The sequence below is a fragment of the Scatophagus argus genome, chromosome 18, assembly GCF_020382885.2.
Source record: "Scatophagus argus isolate fScaArg1 chromosome 18, fScaArg1.pri, whole genome shotgun sequence".
NCBI classification, from domain to species: Eukaryota; Metazoa; Chordata; class Actinopteri; family Scatophagidae; genus Scatophagus; species Scatophagus argus.
In genome coordinates, this window is record NC_058510.1 from 13,910,438 (window position 1) to 13,926,301 (window position 15,864).

The following is a 15,864-nucleotide window of genomic DNA, read 5'->3' on the forward strand; positions in this document are numbered from 1 at the left end:
TTATTACTAAAAGTGATTTAAATCAGCTCAAAGGTTACTGCGTCAACGAGATAACACAAAAGCAATAGGATTCATTTCCACTGCATGGATCCATTCGTGTCTCTCCCAGGTAAAGTATAAAGAAGGTCTGAAGCAGAAGATGCAGAGCAGTTTGTACCATCAGCTCCCAGAGACCACAGAGACACAGCTGGCCAAACAGCTGTCTGAACTGCAGAGCGAGGTACGGGACATGATGTCACATTTCTTCTTAATAAAATAGGGCTGAACAGCATGTTTAAGGATGACAAATAATAGAACCAAGAACAAATTCTGTCTTTCAAACATTTTCTTCTTCTGGTATTTTTGCGAAACAGTTCAGTTTGAGATTCATATTTTCGTCTCCTGTGAGACAAATCTCTTTCTTTTTGCACCTGATGTTATTGTTCTATTTGGATTTCCATTTTCTGGAGTCGGCGTGGTGGCAGCACTGCACTGAATCAATACAAGATGGGTTTTAAAACTTATTTTACACAAAAATATTTAATATCTGTTATCTGTTGACTGACTCTAGCCAGTGCTTATGCAAAAAAATAACAATTTAGCCGTGATACAGACATATAAAAACACCAGAGCATTGAGACAGTAATCTAAAAGGAAAGATAAACTCCAGTTGTCCCATTAGCAGTGAAGCAGCATGAAGTAAAAATTAGACATTTGCCAGAGATGTTAAGTTCAAGAGGATTGTGCTTAATATGCTGTGGTGAGAGTGAAAATGTGTGTTGAGTAGAGCTGCTCTCAGCTACTTTAACTCTCTGAAGTGTCACTTCTCACTGATACAAAGCTTTGATGGAAAATCACTGAAACCCAAAATGTCTGATTTCTAAAGGCAGACTATGGAGCTACTTGATATGATAGCTATAATTTTATGAACTTTATTACTGCAGTGATGTGACTGGAAAATACTCCACATTATAGATTTGAACACAGTTACATTCAAGATTATGAATTCAAGATACCAACCGCCTCAGTCTCAATTTGCATAATTTAAGGATACTTTGAATAATTTGTCACTGCATTTGTAAAGAACTTAAAATTATCATTAAAAAGGTACCTAAAAGACTTAACTAATCCTTATCAGTATGATCTTAGTGAACCTGCAGACTAACAGAAACCAGTGGAACCCAAAGGTCAAAAATAATTTAGACAACTGCTACAAGGTTGTGGTTTTGTGATGTCTGCAGACAAAGTACAAAGAAGCGGGAAAGAAAGGAGTGAATACCTGCCTGTACTCTCTTCTGCCTGAGACCCTGGAGATTCAACACGCTAAAGAGACCACAGAGCTTCTCAGTGAGGTACAGAGCAGCTTCACTCTTCAAATATTGTGGCCATGCAGGGTAAATCAAACTGCCTTGATGAAGATGATGTATCAACATTTTTTCTTAGATCAAATACAAGGAGAGTGGGAAGAAGGAGATGTCCACCTCCCTCTACTCCACTCTGCCTGACACCTCAGAAACCAGCTTCGTCAGAGAGATGACTGACATGCTGAGCGAGGTACCAGCACTCATCAGAATCAGAGATCAAGTGAATAATTTTGTCCGAGTTCACTGTAAATACCTGACACTGTCCTCTAATCCAACATATTAACAACGCATCTCAAGTGATTTCACACTTCATCAGTGTGAGGCAGAGTGACAGCAATCCACCTGGAATTCAGTGAGATGAGGCGAAATGACATGACATGTGATGTCATACTGTGCTGCACATAATATGTTATTGCAGGAGATGGCTTGAAGATGTAATGCTCCTGAACTTGTCTTAGTAACAATTAATAATGTGAGTAACACCTTCAGATGCAGTCCAGGGGTCACAAATCATGGAACATATTCATTTTTTAACATATTAAAGGTAACTTCTGAAAACAAAAACAGTGATGAAAAAAAGTCAGTCACATAAAAATGAATGAATCTTGTTGCAAGAATACGCTGTCCCTGCCAGCAATGTTTAAAGCTTATATTACTGCTTCTTTAAAGGAGATTTAGGGTCTAAATTCTGCTACAAACATACTGAAAATTAGACGAGCAGTGACAAAAGAGTTCATAGCATGTGTTAGCAGGTGCTAAAGAGAGCACTGTTTTAGAGAAGATAAAATGAGGTAATGCTGTAATGCTGGGTCCTCGCCACCGTCCTGAAATACACTCACATGGACCTGAGCAGGAAGGTGTTGAGAATTTTAAAAAGTGCAGAAGAGCCTGCAGAAAGCTGCAGTGTTATCAGCTTGTCGTATTTGATGTTTTCTTCCATGAATTGGTCATCACAAGGGTGATTATCATCAAAAAAGCATCAAAGAGGTTATCTGCACTGCAGCCTTTCATTTGCATTTCAATGATGTTGTACAGATAGGGTCCAGACTAATGAGGCTTGGCTCACTGTCAGTGTTCATCTGTGAGGACACAAAGACTTGTTCATCAAACACAGAGAAGTAAAAGAAAACCATTAAAAATGCACAATAACAAAACACAAAGGAGAGAAATAATACTAAAGCCCCAATGTTAGCTTGGCATTGATAGGAAAAAGAGGTTAATTATGATAGGTTGATGTAAAATGTTTTTTAGCATTTATAATAACATTTCCTTTTTTGTTATTCAACCCTGAGTGTTTTTTTTCCAAACCGATAAAGTTTGTTGTAAGAACATCAGCAGGTTTCTGGTCTTGCAGCAGCATTACTGAAACAAATTCCTGTTCATCTCATATGCTACCTGAAAAATGAAGTGATTATTATTAAACTGAACTGTCCAGAAAAGTAACTCTTAATATTTTGGATTTTCTGTCTTTTACAGAGTAAGTACAAGAAGAATGTCATGAAGAGCCTCTCGCAGAGTGTGTACAGTCAGCTCCCAGAGACCAGTGAGACTCAGTTTGCTAAAAGTGTTTCTGAGCTGCAGAGCGAGGTGAGCAAAAAGCAAACTTGAAGTCAGTGTTTAAAATAAAATCCAAACAACAAAACTGAGCAAAAAGTGACTTGTCATGGTTGATCTGTTTGCTGGTGGTAACAGCAGAGGCCAGCACTGATTGAGCGGCTACTTTGTCAGAAACAGGGGAGCAACTTCTGGTGTCTGTTTACAGTGCAGCCACACAAACCTACATTGTTCCAATAAAGAAGTTAGTCAGTAATAATTACAAGCATAGTTTTCCTCACAACAGCAGGACAAAGTAGTTCCAAGGCTCAGGAGTTTATCTAACTGCTTGCTGAGGCTTCCTCTGTCTCCTCCGTTACTCACTGACATATTTACAACTGATCTGTTGTTAAAAAATGCACTGTCGGTGTTTCTTTGAAAACACTGGGTTGGCGTAAGCATTAAGCAGTTAGAATGAGAAGTAAACAGTGTGGCCAACAACAATCAGATCAAATTACAAACAGTAACACTGGATTACCTGCTGCGGAGTGGTGAACTCTGCCATTAACAGTGAAAAGAATCATTTAGAGAGGTAATTACGTAATGTAAAAACATTAATGGATGCATATTGAAAAATATATCTTAAAAAATGCAGGCTATAAAGCATAACAAAAACAGAGTTGAATTTCATGAACATCTTAAGAACTCTAACTGTAAACTTAAGGTAAAATTGATATATTGTTGACACTTGAGACAATCACATTTGTGCTGTATTTACTGCTTACAGTACGACATAGATTATTGTTATGTACAGCACTACTAGATCTACGTGGCTAGCTGTAACTTTTGTTTTTTTTTTCAGTTCTGAGGAGCCTTTTGAGTTCAAAAAATTGTCATTTGTGGTAGCTGCCAAAATGATAGCCAGTTGAATTTTCTGGCTTTCATTTGAGCTGAATATTTCTGCTGTGTGTTTGTTTTGTTGAATGAATTATCACCGGAATTTGGACATTGAAATTTCAGTGTAACACTTATTATTTCATTGAACTGATTGAAGATGAAGTACAAACAGGGAAGGAAAGAAGTGTCCAGCTCTCTGTATTCTACCCTTCCTGAGACTCTGGAGACCCGGCATGCCAAAGATGCCTCTGAACTGCAGAGTGAGGTAAAAACACATCTGTACCTGCAGTACAAACAGTCCATACACCTACACTCAGTAAAAAACACATTCATTCTCCCTGAGTCTTTTTGTAGATAGATAATTATCTCTGCTCCTGTTTGTGTTCAGCTGAAGTACAAGGAGACTTTAAAGAAAGGTCGTTCCTCCAGTCTGTTCCACCTGCTGCCAGAGACCTTGGAGACGGTGCACGCAAAGGAAATCTCCGACCTTATCAGTGAGGTAACAACAGGCAGGAGAAGAGATCTTAGGAGAAGAGAATTTACTCATCAGCAGAGTCAGTTTTCTAATCTTTTTTTTCCTTTTCAGGTGAAGTATAAAGAGGAGGGTAAGAAGGAAATGAGCATCAACCTGTACTCTGTGCTGCCCCAGACCATCGAGAGCCAACACGCTAAAGAAGTGTCAGACCTGCAGAGTGAGGTATTCAGGCAGATTTTTTTTGTTTTGTTTAGCTTTGTAAAAAGAGAATGATTCTTACATAGCTGCACTTATATAGCTCATCATTTTTAAATGATGATGATATCTGTGATGGACCTACAGATAAATTTGTTATATCACAACAAAAACTTAGCCTTAAAAGGAAAGTGTTTTTTAACACTGGTCCTAAGGACCAGTGCACTTAAAATCAAGATATCTGAATACACTACTAACTAAACTCCTGAACTACTAATCTGGTCTTTAGTGCAGTTGGCTTTTAAACAAAAGTGCCATGTATGTTCCTCCACTCTAAAGAAGACATTTTGTGAAACTGTCCAATTACCAGTTGAACCTGTTTTCATCCAGGTTTGACTGAGCCTTTCTTAAAGGATATTTCCTTTAAAGCCTTATTTTCGATTTTTTGTGTCATTTTGGCCATTAAAATTTTTGTTTTCTTTCTTTAAATTCAAATGTTGAGAGGACTTAAGCTACACTCCTACAACAGCTAAATACGATGATGTTGGTCTAGTTTATCTTTCCTAAGGATTGGATGAATTCACCATGTGACACCTGTCTCCCCCAGGTGAAGTATAAAGATGGCTTGAAGCAGAAGATGCAGAGCAGTTTGTACCATCAGCTCCCAGAGACCACAGAGACACAGCTGGCCAAACAGCTGTCTGAACTGCAGAGTGAGGTACATGGACGGATTTTAGATATAACAAAATGTTAACTCTAAACTGCTCTTTTGTTATGTATGGAGTATGTTGTTTATTTATGCTGCTCAGACGACGAATAAGACATCAAGAAATGATATTTTCATTGTCATCGGTTGTGCAAGTTTGAGAAGTGAGACTCATCAGGACGACGCCTAGATGATGAATTTTAGCCATGTACAGACCGACTATCAGACTTTGAGCTCACTTACTTAAAGTCTGTGTGGAACGTGTTGCACAAAACACCACGTCATGCAAAGTGACTCTGTTCCTTTCAATCTGCAGACCAAGTACAAGGAGGCGGGTAAGAAAGAGATGAACACATGTCTGTACTCCCTCCTACCTCTCACCATGGAGACACAACATGCTAAAGAAGCTGCAGAGCTGTTCAGTGAGGTAAACATGTTATTTTCTTTGACTATTATCTCTATTATATCTCTACTATTATCTGAAGAATATGTTCCTAATTGTCTGATTTGTGGGATTTGTTCATTTTGATCATACCACCAACATGCAACACAATGACTGGAATAACACTTAGCTTGTACTTAGGGTTTTAGCTCCTTTGTGACCCTTTGCCCCCAACTCCAACTCAGGAAACATCAAACACCTCCTCATTCACCCCTCTCTGCTTGTTGATGCTTACTTCCCAGGTCAAATACAAGGAAAGGGGGAAGAAAGAAATGTCCAACTCCCTCTACTCCACTCTGTCCAACACGTCAGAGACCACCTTTGCCAGAGAGATGACTGACATGTTGAGTGAGGTATAGCCGGAGATCACACAACTTGAGTAGAGATATGTCTAGGTTTTAACACAGTGGAACAACCCATCAGATTACATGTTCCTTCATTAACTGAGAAGATCTCTTAGTGAATGGCTCCTGAAGAGAGATTTTAAAGTTAGATAAGCTGAGGTGCATGCATGACATATTCAGAGAATGAAAGAGATGAGTGAAATATAGCCTTGATTTTAAGGAAAGATACCCTTCCTATATTGTGTCTGAAGGTGTCCCTGAGTATCCCCACAGTCTGCTAAATTCTGCAGCTACCAAACTTGGCAGAAATGGCAATATATATATTTGCAGGATGTTTTTAAAGATTTTGTTAGGAACCAATGAGCTTGGAGCTGAGAGCCACAGACAGGAAGTTAGAAACTACCGTGAGAGAAACTGAAACTTTGTTGGTTTTGGTCTTTTCATGGAATTAGTTGGGGAAAAAAATGAATAACAACAAATCTTATATGAACAAATGTACATACCTGTGCTACTGACGATTAATCAGTAAGATAAAGTGACACATCAGTACTGTTTTTATGGTTACAGCTTAATTTGCTTTGTGTACTGATTTAGAACTATGTCAGCCTGGAGACTGAAATTATATTGGACTTGGCTAATGCAGCTTATTCTGATTAACTTAGTTCACAGTGTTGGTTTAAAAAACAAAGTTATACTAATGTGGAAAATTCCAAATATTTTATAATAAGATCATCAACATGCAGGAGAGCTGATGCCTTCTCAAAGTGAAGTGCAGAGAGAGCTGCAGTAAGAATGCTGTTTGATTAGTTATAAATAATCACTACCCCATTATCCAATGCTCTCTGATGTTTTTATACCTTAGGCAATCATCAGAGGCCAGATTAGCATCAGAAACAGGATCAAAGGGCTATCGCAGTCTGTTTGTAATGTGTATTGGAGCAGAGACATTATTAATATCTGATCTGTGGCCAAGGAAGGATGGAATGCCAGATTTGTACTAGTTTTTTGGGGTCTTGTAGAAGAGCTGCTCAGTATTCAGGTAAAGAATCGCAGATTTTGAAAATGTTTTTGCAGCCGTGCCAGCAAAAGCTGAGTTTTGTTGCCTGTCCATCTGTGTCAGTAACTGAAAATTCTGCCTTGTTTTGAAGTCAAAGTCGTTTGTTTTGTTGGCTTCTTTTCCAGAACAAGTACAAGGAGGATGGAAAGAGAAGCCTCTGTCAGAGTTTTTACTCTCAGCTCCCAGAAACAACAGAAACTCAGTTTGCTAAAGCTGTCTCTGAGCTGCAGAGTGAGGTAAGGGAGAGAATGAATGAAACCCAGCACATTGTTGCCTAAAAAGTAGTTTGTTTGGAATTCTGCAGCAACATAAAGCAGCATAGACACATGGTCAGTAACAACTGAGTTTCTCATATAGTAAGTGATTTTTTTTTTTAGGTCAAGTATGATGTAGTCAGAGGTGGAAAGAACAAGTACCAAAAAATACAATTACTTAATTTTGCTCTTTTGCTTAATAATATCCCCTAATGCCTGTGCAGTGTACAAAGTAAAGAGAAAAGAGAATAGATTTCATTTATTCATTTATACAAAGCTTGTACTTTTAGGATTTATTTTTTTAAACACACATTCGATTGTAGTATTATCTTTTTTAAAAGCTGAGTCCAAGCAAATTAACCTTGATTGAGATAACACAGCTACACAGATGAGACACTCCTTGATATTTCATCTCTCTGATGTGAAGTTCAGTAGTGTAACTGACATCTATCTCTTGAGGTCTCATTATGCTATTGCTAAATTTGAACAAAATTGATTCAACAAATTTTTATAAACCAAAAAGATTTTTAAAAAGGTTGTTTGAAGTAAAAAATGTATTTTTGGTTTATGTTCTGTTATAGATGAAATACAAAGAGACGGGAAAGAAAGGAGTTACAAGCTCTTTGTACTCGACTCTACCTGAGACGCTGGAAACACAGCACGCTCAGGAAGCTTCACAGCTGCAGAGTCAGGTATATATACACACATACAGAGACCAGGTGAATCGCCTAAACCACCCAACATTTGTCCAACTGTTTTTGGCAAATACCTTCTTTAACACTGATACACGATCAACTTTCAGTTCATCTTGAATAGTTCTTGGCTGCTTATAGAAACAGCTTTTTGGATGACTGGATGACTATTCAAAACATGCAGGACAAAGTGGAAGAGTGTGAATTTAGTTGGAGTTAAGATTCAGTCTTTACAGGCTGCTAAAAGTAGTCAGACCTTAAACTGTCACATGACCCTGAACAAAGTCACAAATACAGATCTGAGCTTGATGCTATCCATGTTTATGAAAAAATGCTGTATTAATAAACACCAAATTATACCTGTGTTGGCATGTCTGCTCCAGCTCAAATACAAGCAGAGGTTACAGAAAGATTCCTCCAGTCTGTATCACCTGATGCCAGAAACCATCGACACTCAGTTTGCCAGAGAGCAGATGGAGATGCTCAGTGAGGTATGGCTTGTAGTTTGTTTCATCCCACAATTCAGAACTTTGCAGAAGATGTTTATTTTGTTCATTAGAAACATATTTCGGTCTGTGTGCATTTAGAGGTTTTGTGCTCAGCATGACCTGTGTTGTAAAAACGTTCCAGACTCTCTTCTCTAAGCTGTGATCCTTCTGTGACATTTGGATGTATGAGTGACTGACTGCTCCATCAAGTTTGTTCTCTTTCCTCTGAATATATTTTGTTTTATCACAAGGTCAAATATAAAGAAGATGGTAAGAAAGAGATGAGCATCAACCTGTACTCTCTTCTCCCTGACACCATCGACACCCAGCATGCTAAAGAGCTGACAGTCATGCAGAGTGAGGTCTGTTCACTGAATATTCAGTGTATAACTGATTCACACTTAACCAGACTTCATATGAAACCATTAATATTAACTCCAACTTTCACACAAGATAAAGTCTAATTTTTCAGATTAACTAAACAATCAATCACATCCTCTGAGACAGTATAGAGGTATAGAGTATAGAGTCTGAGAGGTATAACACAAGATGGTGGCAACATTTCTTTGAAAGACAGCATTGTTTTTCCAAATGTTTTGCAGATTTCCCTTTTCAGAATTTTTGTGAATGTTCCTCTTTCTTGTCACTGGATCTCCATGTAGCACAGGTCATAGAGGAAACTAAATTAGCTCTCAAAATCAAATCAAAACTAATAAACCAAACTTCATTTTGTCAGTATATTTTTTACATACACCGAAATCCTTCCTCCACATTTAACTCATCACTGATTGAAACACACACACAGGAGCAGTGGGCTAAATGTAGACATTTATGTTCCAGTGTGTTAAAAAAGCGCAGCGTTATTTTCAGTCGTGTAACTTGAATCTGACTCCTCATTCTGTGCCTTCCAGGCTAAATACAAAGAGGCCAGTAAGAAGCAGACATCAGCATCTCTGTATCACCAACTGCCTGAAACTCTGGAGACACAACATGCTAAAGAGGCTTCACAGCTACAGAGTCAGGTACACACATGCATTTTGCACATAGGCTCTGATAATGTAGGTAAGACAGAAAAGTCTCCTCTGATGGTGCAGTCATGGTTTCACACATGATAGTTTTGAAAGTCAGTTTTAAACACAGGAAACAACTAAATTACCCTGATTCTTCACATAAATGAAGTTGACTTGCAAATAGATTTTCTCAACAGTAATAGAAAGTACAGTCAGTTTGTTGGAAATCTTTAAATATGCAAACCTATATCTCACCTCTGGTTTTTACATGTTTTTACGGGCTTGTTATTCGAAATGCGTGTCCATGTGTTGTCCCTTCTGTGTCTTGCAGATCTTGTATAAAGAAGCTGCTAAGAAAGAGTTGACGTGTCCAGTTTACCACCAGCTGCCTGACACTCTGGAGACCCAGTTTGCCCGAGAGCTCACTGACATGCAGAGCCAAGTAAGAACAAACAAACATCACAGTGAAGGAAAACAGTGAACAATATGCGTCCATTGTTAAATCACACAATATTAAAGTAAACTTCTCCTGAAACGTATTCTGCATGCCATTGTGGCAACAGCCAATACTGAGACAGATTTATGCATTTTGTCCTGATCAGAAGACAAACAGGACAACTGCTGTGTGAACTGAGCCATGTAGTTTTCAGGTACTTAGTAGAAATATGACACTGTAAACTTATAAGAATGCAACTTCAATGCTTGACAAAAAATTTCAGCCCCATCTCATAGTGAACTCTCAGATGGGGTTTTCAGTTGTTGCACAGGTGACTGGCAGTTGTTAACATATGACCTGAGTATGGCATCTCACTCACTTAATAAGTAGAAGGTCAACATGATACAGGATGTCTGTTTTGTTGCAGCACTACTGAAAATAACCTCATATCAATGGTTAGACATTAACACACTGTTTTTTACAAATTTTGTCAACTGAAACTTAAATTTTCAAACTTCCAACACTGAAATGGCATGCTTTTTTAATGGTCTGGCACAAATGTGCGAATGGCAGTCGTTTACATTCAAGGCAGGAACGTCACACTGCTTTCTGGCAGCTCGTAGCGTGTTTGGTTTCTCTGCGGTTTATGAAGAGAAGTGAAGTGTGTCTTTGCACCCTGTTTGTTAGGAGAACATGTGTGAGGACTCTGTGATGTGATGGATTTCTGTTGTGATGCTCCACAGAACAGGCTGCTGTGTTTAGTTATAAATGAATGAATCTATTATGAATGTGTGACTCTTCTTTTCTGTTTTGCAGTCCATCTGTTTCTGTAGAGCTCTCAGTTCTGCTGACAAAAAGAAAACAGCAGCAGCTTTTCTCATGTATCAGAAAAAACTCCAATTGCAGTTGCTAAAATCACTCAAAGTATTTTTTGTTAATATCATGTTAAAACCAATCAAAATGTGCCTCTTTTCTGTTTCTGCTTGTAGAACAAGTACAAGGAAGATGGGATGAAGAGCCTCACTCAGAGCTTTTACTCACAGCTGCCAGAAACCACTGAGACTCAGTTTGCTAAAGCTGTTTCTGAGCTGCAGAGCGAGGTGAGGTGACAGAAAAGAGGATAAAACATTGCAAAACAATGAGTGCATTCATGAATAGATATTTTTATGCAAATAAGATAGCTCAGAATGTGAAGATAAGTGAGGTTGTTGTCACTGAGGTTTAACTGACTGACAATAATTTGAGCTGTGGTGAGAATCTGTCATTAAACCTCATACAGGAGGATGGTGGTGCTTTGACCAAAAACACAACCTTTTCATTTGTTAGATTAAACACTTGTAACGTTGTATCTACAGATTATCAAGTCTGCATTAAAACAAACAGAATTTGGATCAGTTGTCAAACCAAGAATCACTGAAATTTAAAATAATTAAGATGCTGTAAACAAATACTTTCTGTCTCAAAGATAAGTAGTCACATGTGCTGACAAAAACTCCCCTCATAATGTGATTCACCTTGAAGCACAGAGTCTGCAATGTAGTGTTGACTCTGTGTTTCTCTGATTAAAACAATGATTTTCCGCTATTATGAAGCAATATCTAGTTGTTTCCCGGCTGTCCTCATATGTTGTATATCTAATATCCCATGTACACTGAGTCACGTCATGTGTCTTGAACGGATTGAATGCCTATCAGATCTAAAACAAGCATTCAAAACTGGCAGGAATCTGACTCTTTCCAGCCAGGTGCTGAAAACCTGTGAAGGCATCTGTCTGTCCAAAATGAAGACTCAATCTCTCTCTAACTATGACAGCAAGCTGTGGAAACATCCAGACTGTCCTTTCTATCCTCATGTCCAAGGCAGCTAAATGACACTGAAATTAGCAGTTTTTCCCTCTGTCTCATTAAAGCAGCAAGGAAAAACGACTCCGTTGATTTTTATGTTTACGATCAAAACAAGATGCAATGAGCTGTAGCATTTATTTGATCCCTGATCAGTTCAGTCATCATTTCATTCATAGGTGTTGTTTTACTGATAGTTGTTAGCTGGCAAACTGTTTTTGTTGGAACTAAGCCAGTAAAATGCAGAAATTCTTTTTCTGGTGTTTTGAGCAGTTACCAGAGATTCAGGTGCATCAAGTGCAGTAGGATTAGTGATCTGAAATGCATAGAAGTATTTCTAAATGTCTATATCTTATCTGGATGCTGGGTACCTGAGGTGACACAAGGAAGTTGTGAGCAATTCAATCAAAAAGTGATTTTTCAGAGTATTTAGTGCTCCACAAGAAATAAGCAAAGTTTAGAGGAAATCTTCTATGTCAGAATATTGTTTTCTCTGTTAATTCCTACGTGGTCAATCATGGATCGTCAAAAGAACTCAGTGTAGTAAATAAAACCCAAAAAGAGACATGTTTTTTTCTTTTTTAGACAAAGTATAAGAAGTCAGGGATGCAGGAGGCCAGCAGCTGTCTGTACTCTGTGATGGCAGAAACTCTGGACACTCAACATGCTAAGCAGGTGTCACAGATACAGAGCCAGGTACTGATCACACACTTACACCTACACACACTCACTTATGTCACTGTACTGTAGCCAAAGGATGATATCCATGCCCTATGTGTGATTTAACCCTCTTTACTACATTCATAACATCAAACATAAACCCAAGCCCTAATCCCAGCCAATCAGTTAGAGATGTGAGGAGTAAGAACATGTCCTCACTTGACTTTTTATCAAGGTCAGGACCTTACAAATATAATACTTTCAGAAAAAAAGAGAATACCTGTACACTATGGAGAAACTTCATAAATACCCACAGATGTATTTACATCTCTGTTTTTTTTTTTTACGATATGAATTCAAGTTAATGCACCCTTAATAACACCCTTTCAACATTTTAGTTGAACATTTAGTTATGATTTTTCACAAGTTTCTGTCAGTCAAACCTCCACACATGACCCACAAACAAACACGTCGTCCCTGCAGGTGAAGTACAAAGAGGATGTGCAGAAGGAGCTGACGTCCAGTCTGTTCTCCAGCCTTCCTCAAACCCTCCAGACTGAATTGGCCAAGGAGGTGACGGAGCTCCAGAGCCAGGTGACAATCGTCTTGTGGTTTGGTTGAGGTCATTTCTGCCCTCTGTAATCAGGAATTTCTCCAGAGCAATAAATATCCAGAAAAAGCAGCAAATAAAATTACATTTTTACATTTTAGCACTCAAAGCAAGAAAATCTGGAAGTCATGTGAAATAAACAAAACTACAGGAGGCCGTTACCCAAAAATCATCTATTTAGGTCCGATTCAGAAGTGACTGGAGCTTCAAGGAGCAAGTTTAACCAGATCAAACAGGTCTAAACCCAACGCTATCAGGTCGTGACAGATGGCTCTCAAAGCATGGGATCTGGCTTTGTGTGCTTCTCTTCACCTGAAAAAAATAAAACAGCGTTTAAAATAAACCAAACCACTGTGTGTGGCTGTGGCTTAGCGGAGGAAGGAGTGCAAAGCCATTCTGACTTTTTTTTCCATATGCAATTACATATTAGAAAACTCTTTCACTTTTCTGCGCTGTTGTCCATGTTGGGTTAGTTGATTTGTTTACATTGTCTCCATGACAGCCTCCATATCAGTGAAGGAGGAGGAGGACGGTGGCCCACAAATAAAATGTTATTTTGCTAACAATAAAGGCTGAATGTTAAAATATTTGAAGCTGCTCTTCCCAGAAACGCCATTAGATGCTGTCTCCATGAGAAGTTTGATGTTTCATGACTTGTATGTTGGTTTGTGCTACAGGTGAAATACAAAGAGGGACATAAGAACGGAGCTTCCTCGTCACTCTACCACCTCCTCCCTGAGACAGCAGAGATGTATTTTGCCAAGCACATGTCAGAGATGCAGAGTGAGGTGAAGTGAGGCTCACTCTATCTGACTTTTTCATTGAAAGATTTTTTTCTCTTTCAGTACACAAACCTCTGTGTTTTTTTTTCATCTTAAGGTAAAGTACAAGAAGGACAAAGAGGATCTGCCCAACACTTTGTACTCTCTGCTGCCTGAAACTCTGGACACTCAGTTTGTGAAAGAGATGGCTGAGACACACAGCGAGGTGGGAACTTTTGTTTTTTACTCATCAACACTGAAAAAGGACCTAATCCGAATCTTATTGATTAGTTATGAATGTGACTCTCAGTCTAGTGAGTCACACTAACAGGTGAAGGAGCACACAGAATTAAAAAGAGTTCAAAAGAATCGCAGCATATTTCTCTGGTTACCATATGTGACTGTGATGTAAAATGTGTTGCTGTTGTTGAAGTAATCTTGCAGCATGTTGACATCCAATGTGCAGAGACAGACAGCTCAGGGATAAGGAGGTCTGGATTTAACTCTCTTTGTTTTGTGGTACACGAGGAGAAATATAAAATCCAGCCCCAACAGGCACTGTCTGACCTGTAAGGATGTCTTCATTTGTCCTATGAGTAGACTATGAATGGTGAAGTGGGGCGTGAAGCTGAAATCCTATTGGTTGACGGTTGACAAATTTGATGTCACATAATGGTTGCTATGTCAACAACCAATAGGGTGTACAGCTGATAACGTTGGTCAAAGGAAGGTAGTAGTTTGCATAGTTTTAGTTGTTGGTAGTTTCAAGAAGGACCATTTTAGTTTTGATATGCAAAGAGCGGTGTGATTATAGTGTACATGGTTATTTACTTTGTGTGTGTGTGTGTGTGTCAGGTGAAGTACAAGCAGGCTGGGAAGCAGCAGGCAGCCTCGTCTCTGTACTCCAAGCTGCCCGAAACTCTTGAGACCAAGCACGCCAAAGAAGTGACTGAACTACAGAGTGAAGTGAGTGTCTCTCTACTCTCTACTCTTAGCATGAAACAAAACTTTGATCCACCTGAATTTCAACATATTTTCACACTTAACATCCAGTGGTGTCATGCAATGCAGTTAATTGGTTTTATTTGTTCAAATTTCTGTTTCTAAGAATTTTGCTTCCACTTCTGGAACTGCGATGGAAGTCACAGGATTTTTTTTAACATTGCTTTATTGTAACAGCTTAATACACAGTTGCAAATATAATGGAGATGATCAGTAGAAATAAAGAATGAAATAAATTAAAGAATAAGAAACACAGGGGTGTTTTACTCGTAGACACATCTCTTTTCACAAACTAAAAACTAAAAACAACTAAAAACCAAAACTATCTGCAGGACTAGACAGCAAGTAAGGGTAAAAATATATTTGGATTACATTTGTGTGAGGTGAAATTGGTTTCACTAGTTTAATATGTTTATGTCTACATGTTTATTTTGATTCTTCGTTTCTGGCAGAAAAAGTACAAAGATGGAGGGAGGAAGGAGATGACGTCATCTCTGTACTCTCAGCTTCCTGAAACCTCAGAGACCCAGTTTGCTCGAGAGATGACTGAGATACAGAGTGAGGTGCAGAATACACACAGACACACACATGACAAGCACACACAGCAGATCTGCATGTTCAAAACATTTTAGTGTTTGTTGTTTTTGTGTTATGTTATTATGTTTTTATGTACCAAAATTGAAAGCACTTATTACTAAGAATGGCTCATTTTAGAATTATTGTTATATTACTGGATTATAATTATGCATGATTTACGTGTTGTATTAATAATGTGAATCTGCAAAGTAACTAGGAACTAATATTGTCAGTGGTAGTGGAGTCATGGTATAAAATAGCATAACATGGAGAGACTCAATAAGGTACAGTACGTGAGTGAATGTCCTTCTTATGCAGGGTTGTACCACCAAAGGCTACATTTAATCTATACTGTGTGGAACTGTGCGGGTCAAATCAAAACAGTCACCAAAGTTCAGTATTTTTGTTGCGCTGCTGTTGTTGTGTGCTGTTTGATCTCCATGGTCGAATTGAAGTCTTAGAGAATAAAATCAAATAGAGTGATTCTCTCGTATGCTCATACCTGAAGTCCAGCTGAGCTCAAAGGGCTCAATTAGCCTTAT

The 15,864-nt window shown here is 38.5% G+C and overlaps 1 protein-coding gene across 5 annotated transcripts in view; it reads left to right on the top strand.

Moving 5' to 3' along the window:
* nebl (nebulette) overlaps nt 1–15,864 on the top strand; it is an 81,211-nt gene that overhangs the window by 38,535 nt on the left and 26,812 nt on the right. Inside the window, exons 13-35 of one of the 5 annotated variants that reach the window (XR_006841457.1) lie at nt 110–220; nt 1,221–1,331; nt 1,423–1,533; nt 2,820–2,930; nt 3,931–4,038; nt 4,162–4,272; nt 4,360–4,470; nt 5,051–5,161; nt 5,466–5,576; nt 5,834–5,944; nt 7,118–7,228; nt 7,828–7,938; nt 8,322–8,429; nt 8,678–8,788; nt 9,338–9,448; nt 9,768–9,878; nt 10,862–10,972; nt 12,299–12,409; nt 12,857–12,967; nt 13,661–13,771; nt 13,863–13,970; nt 14,600–14,710; nt 15,199–15,304. The exons of 3 other annotated variants lie outside the window; for them this stretch is intronic. Coding sequence is in view for 1 of the 2 variants with exons in the window: in XM_046371764.1 (XP_046227720.1) it covers nt 110–220; nt 1,221–1,331; nt 1,423–1,533; nt 2,820–2,930; nt 3,931–4,038; nt 4,162–4,272; nt 4,360–4,470; nt 5,051–5,161; nt 5,466–5,576; nt 5,834–5,944; nt 7,118–7,228; nt 7,828–7,938; nt 8,322–8,429; nt 8,678–8,788; nt 9,338–9,448; nt 9,768–9,878; nt 10,862–10,972; nt 12,299–12,409; nt 12,857–12,967; nt 13,661–13,771; nt 13,863–13,970; nt 14,600–14,710; nt 15,199–15,309 (2,544 nt within the window). In the remaining variant the exon portion in view is untranslated. Of the gene's footprint in view, nt 1–109; nt 221–1,220; nt 1,332–1,422; nt 1,534–2,819; nt 2,931–3,930; nt 4,039–4,161; nt 4,273–4,359; nt 4,471–5,050; nt 5,162–5,465; nt 5,577–5,833; nt 5,945–7,117; nt 7,229–7,827; nt 7,939–8,321; nt 8,430–8,677; nt 8,789–9,337; nt 9,449–9,767; nt 9,879–10,861; nt 10,973–12,298; nt 12,410–12,856; nt 12,968–13,660; nt 13,772–13,862; nt 13,971–14,599; nt 14,711–15,198; nt 15,310–15,864 lie in introns of all 5 variants that reach the window. One more of the 5 variants, XM_046371764.1, reaches the window with a different exon arrangement.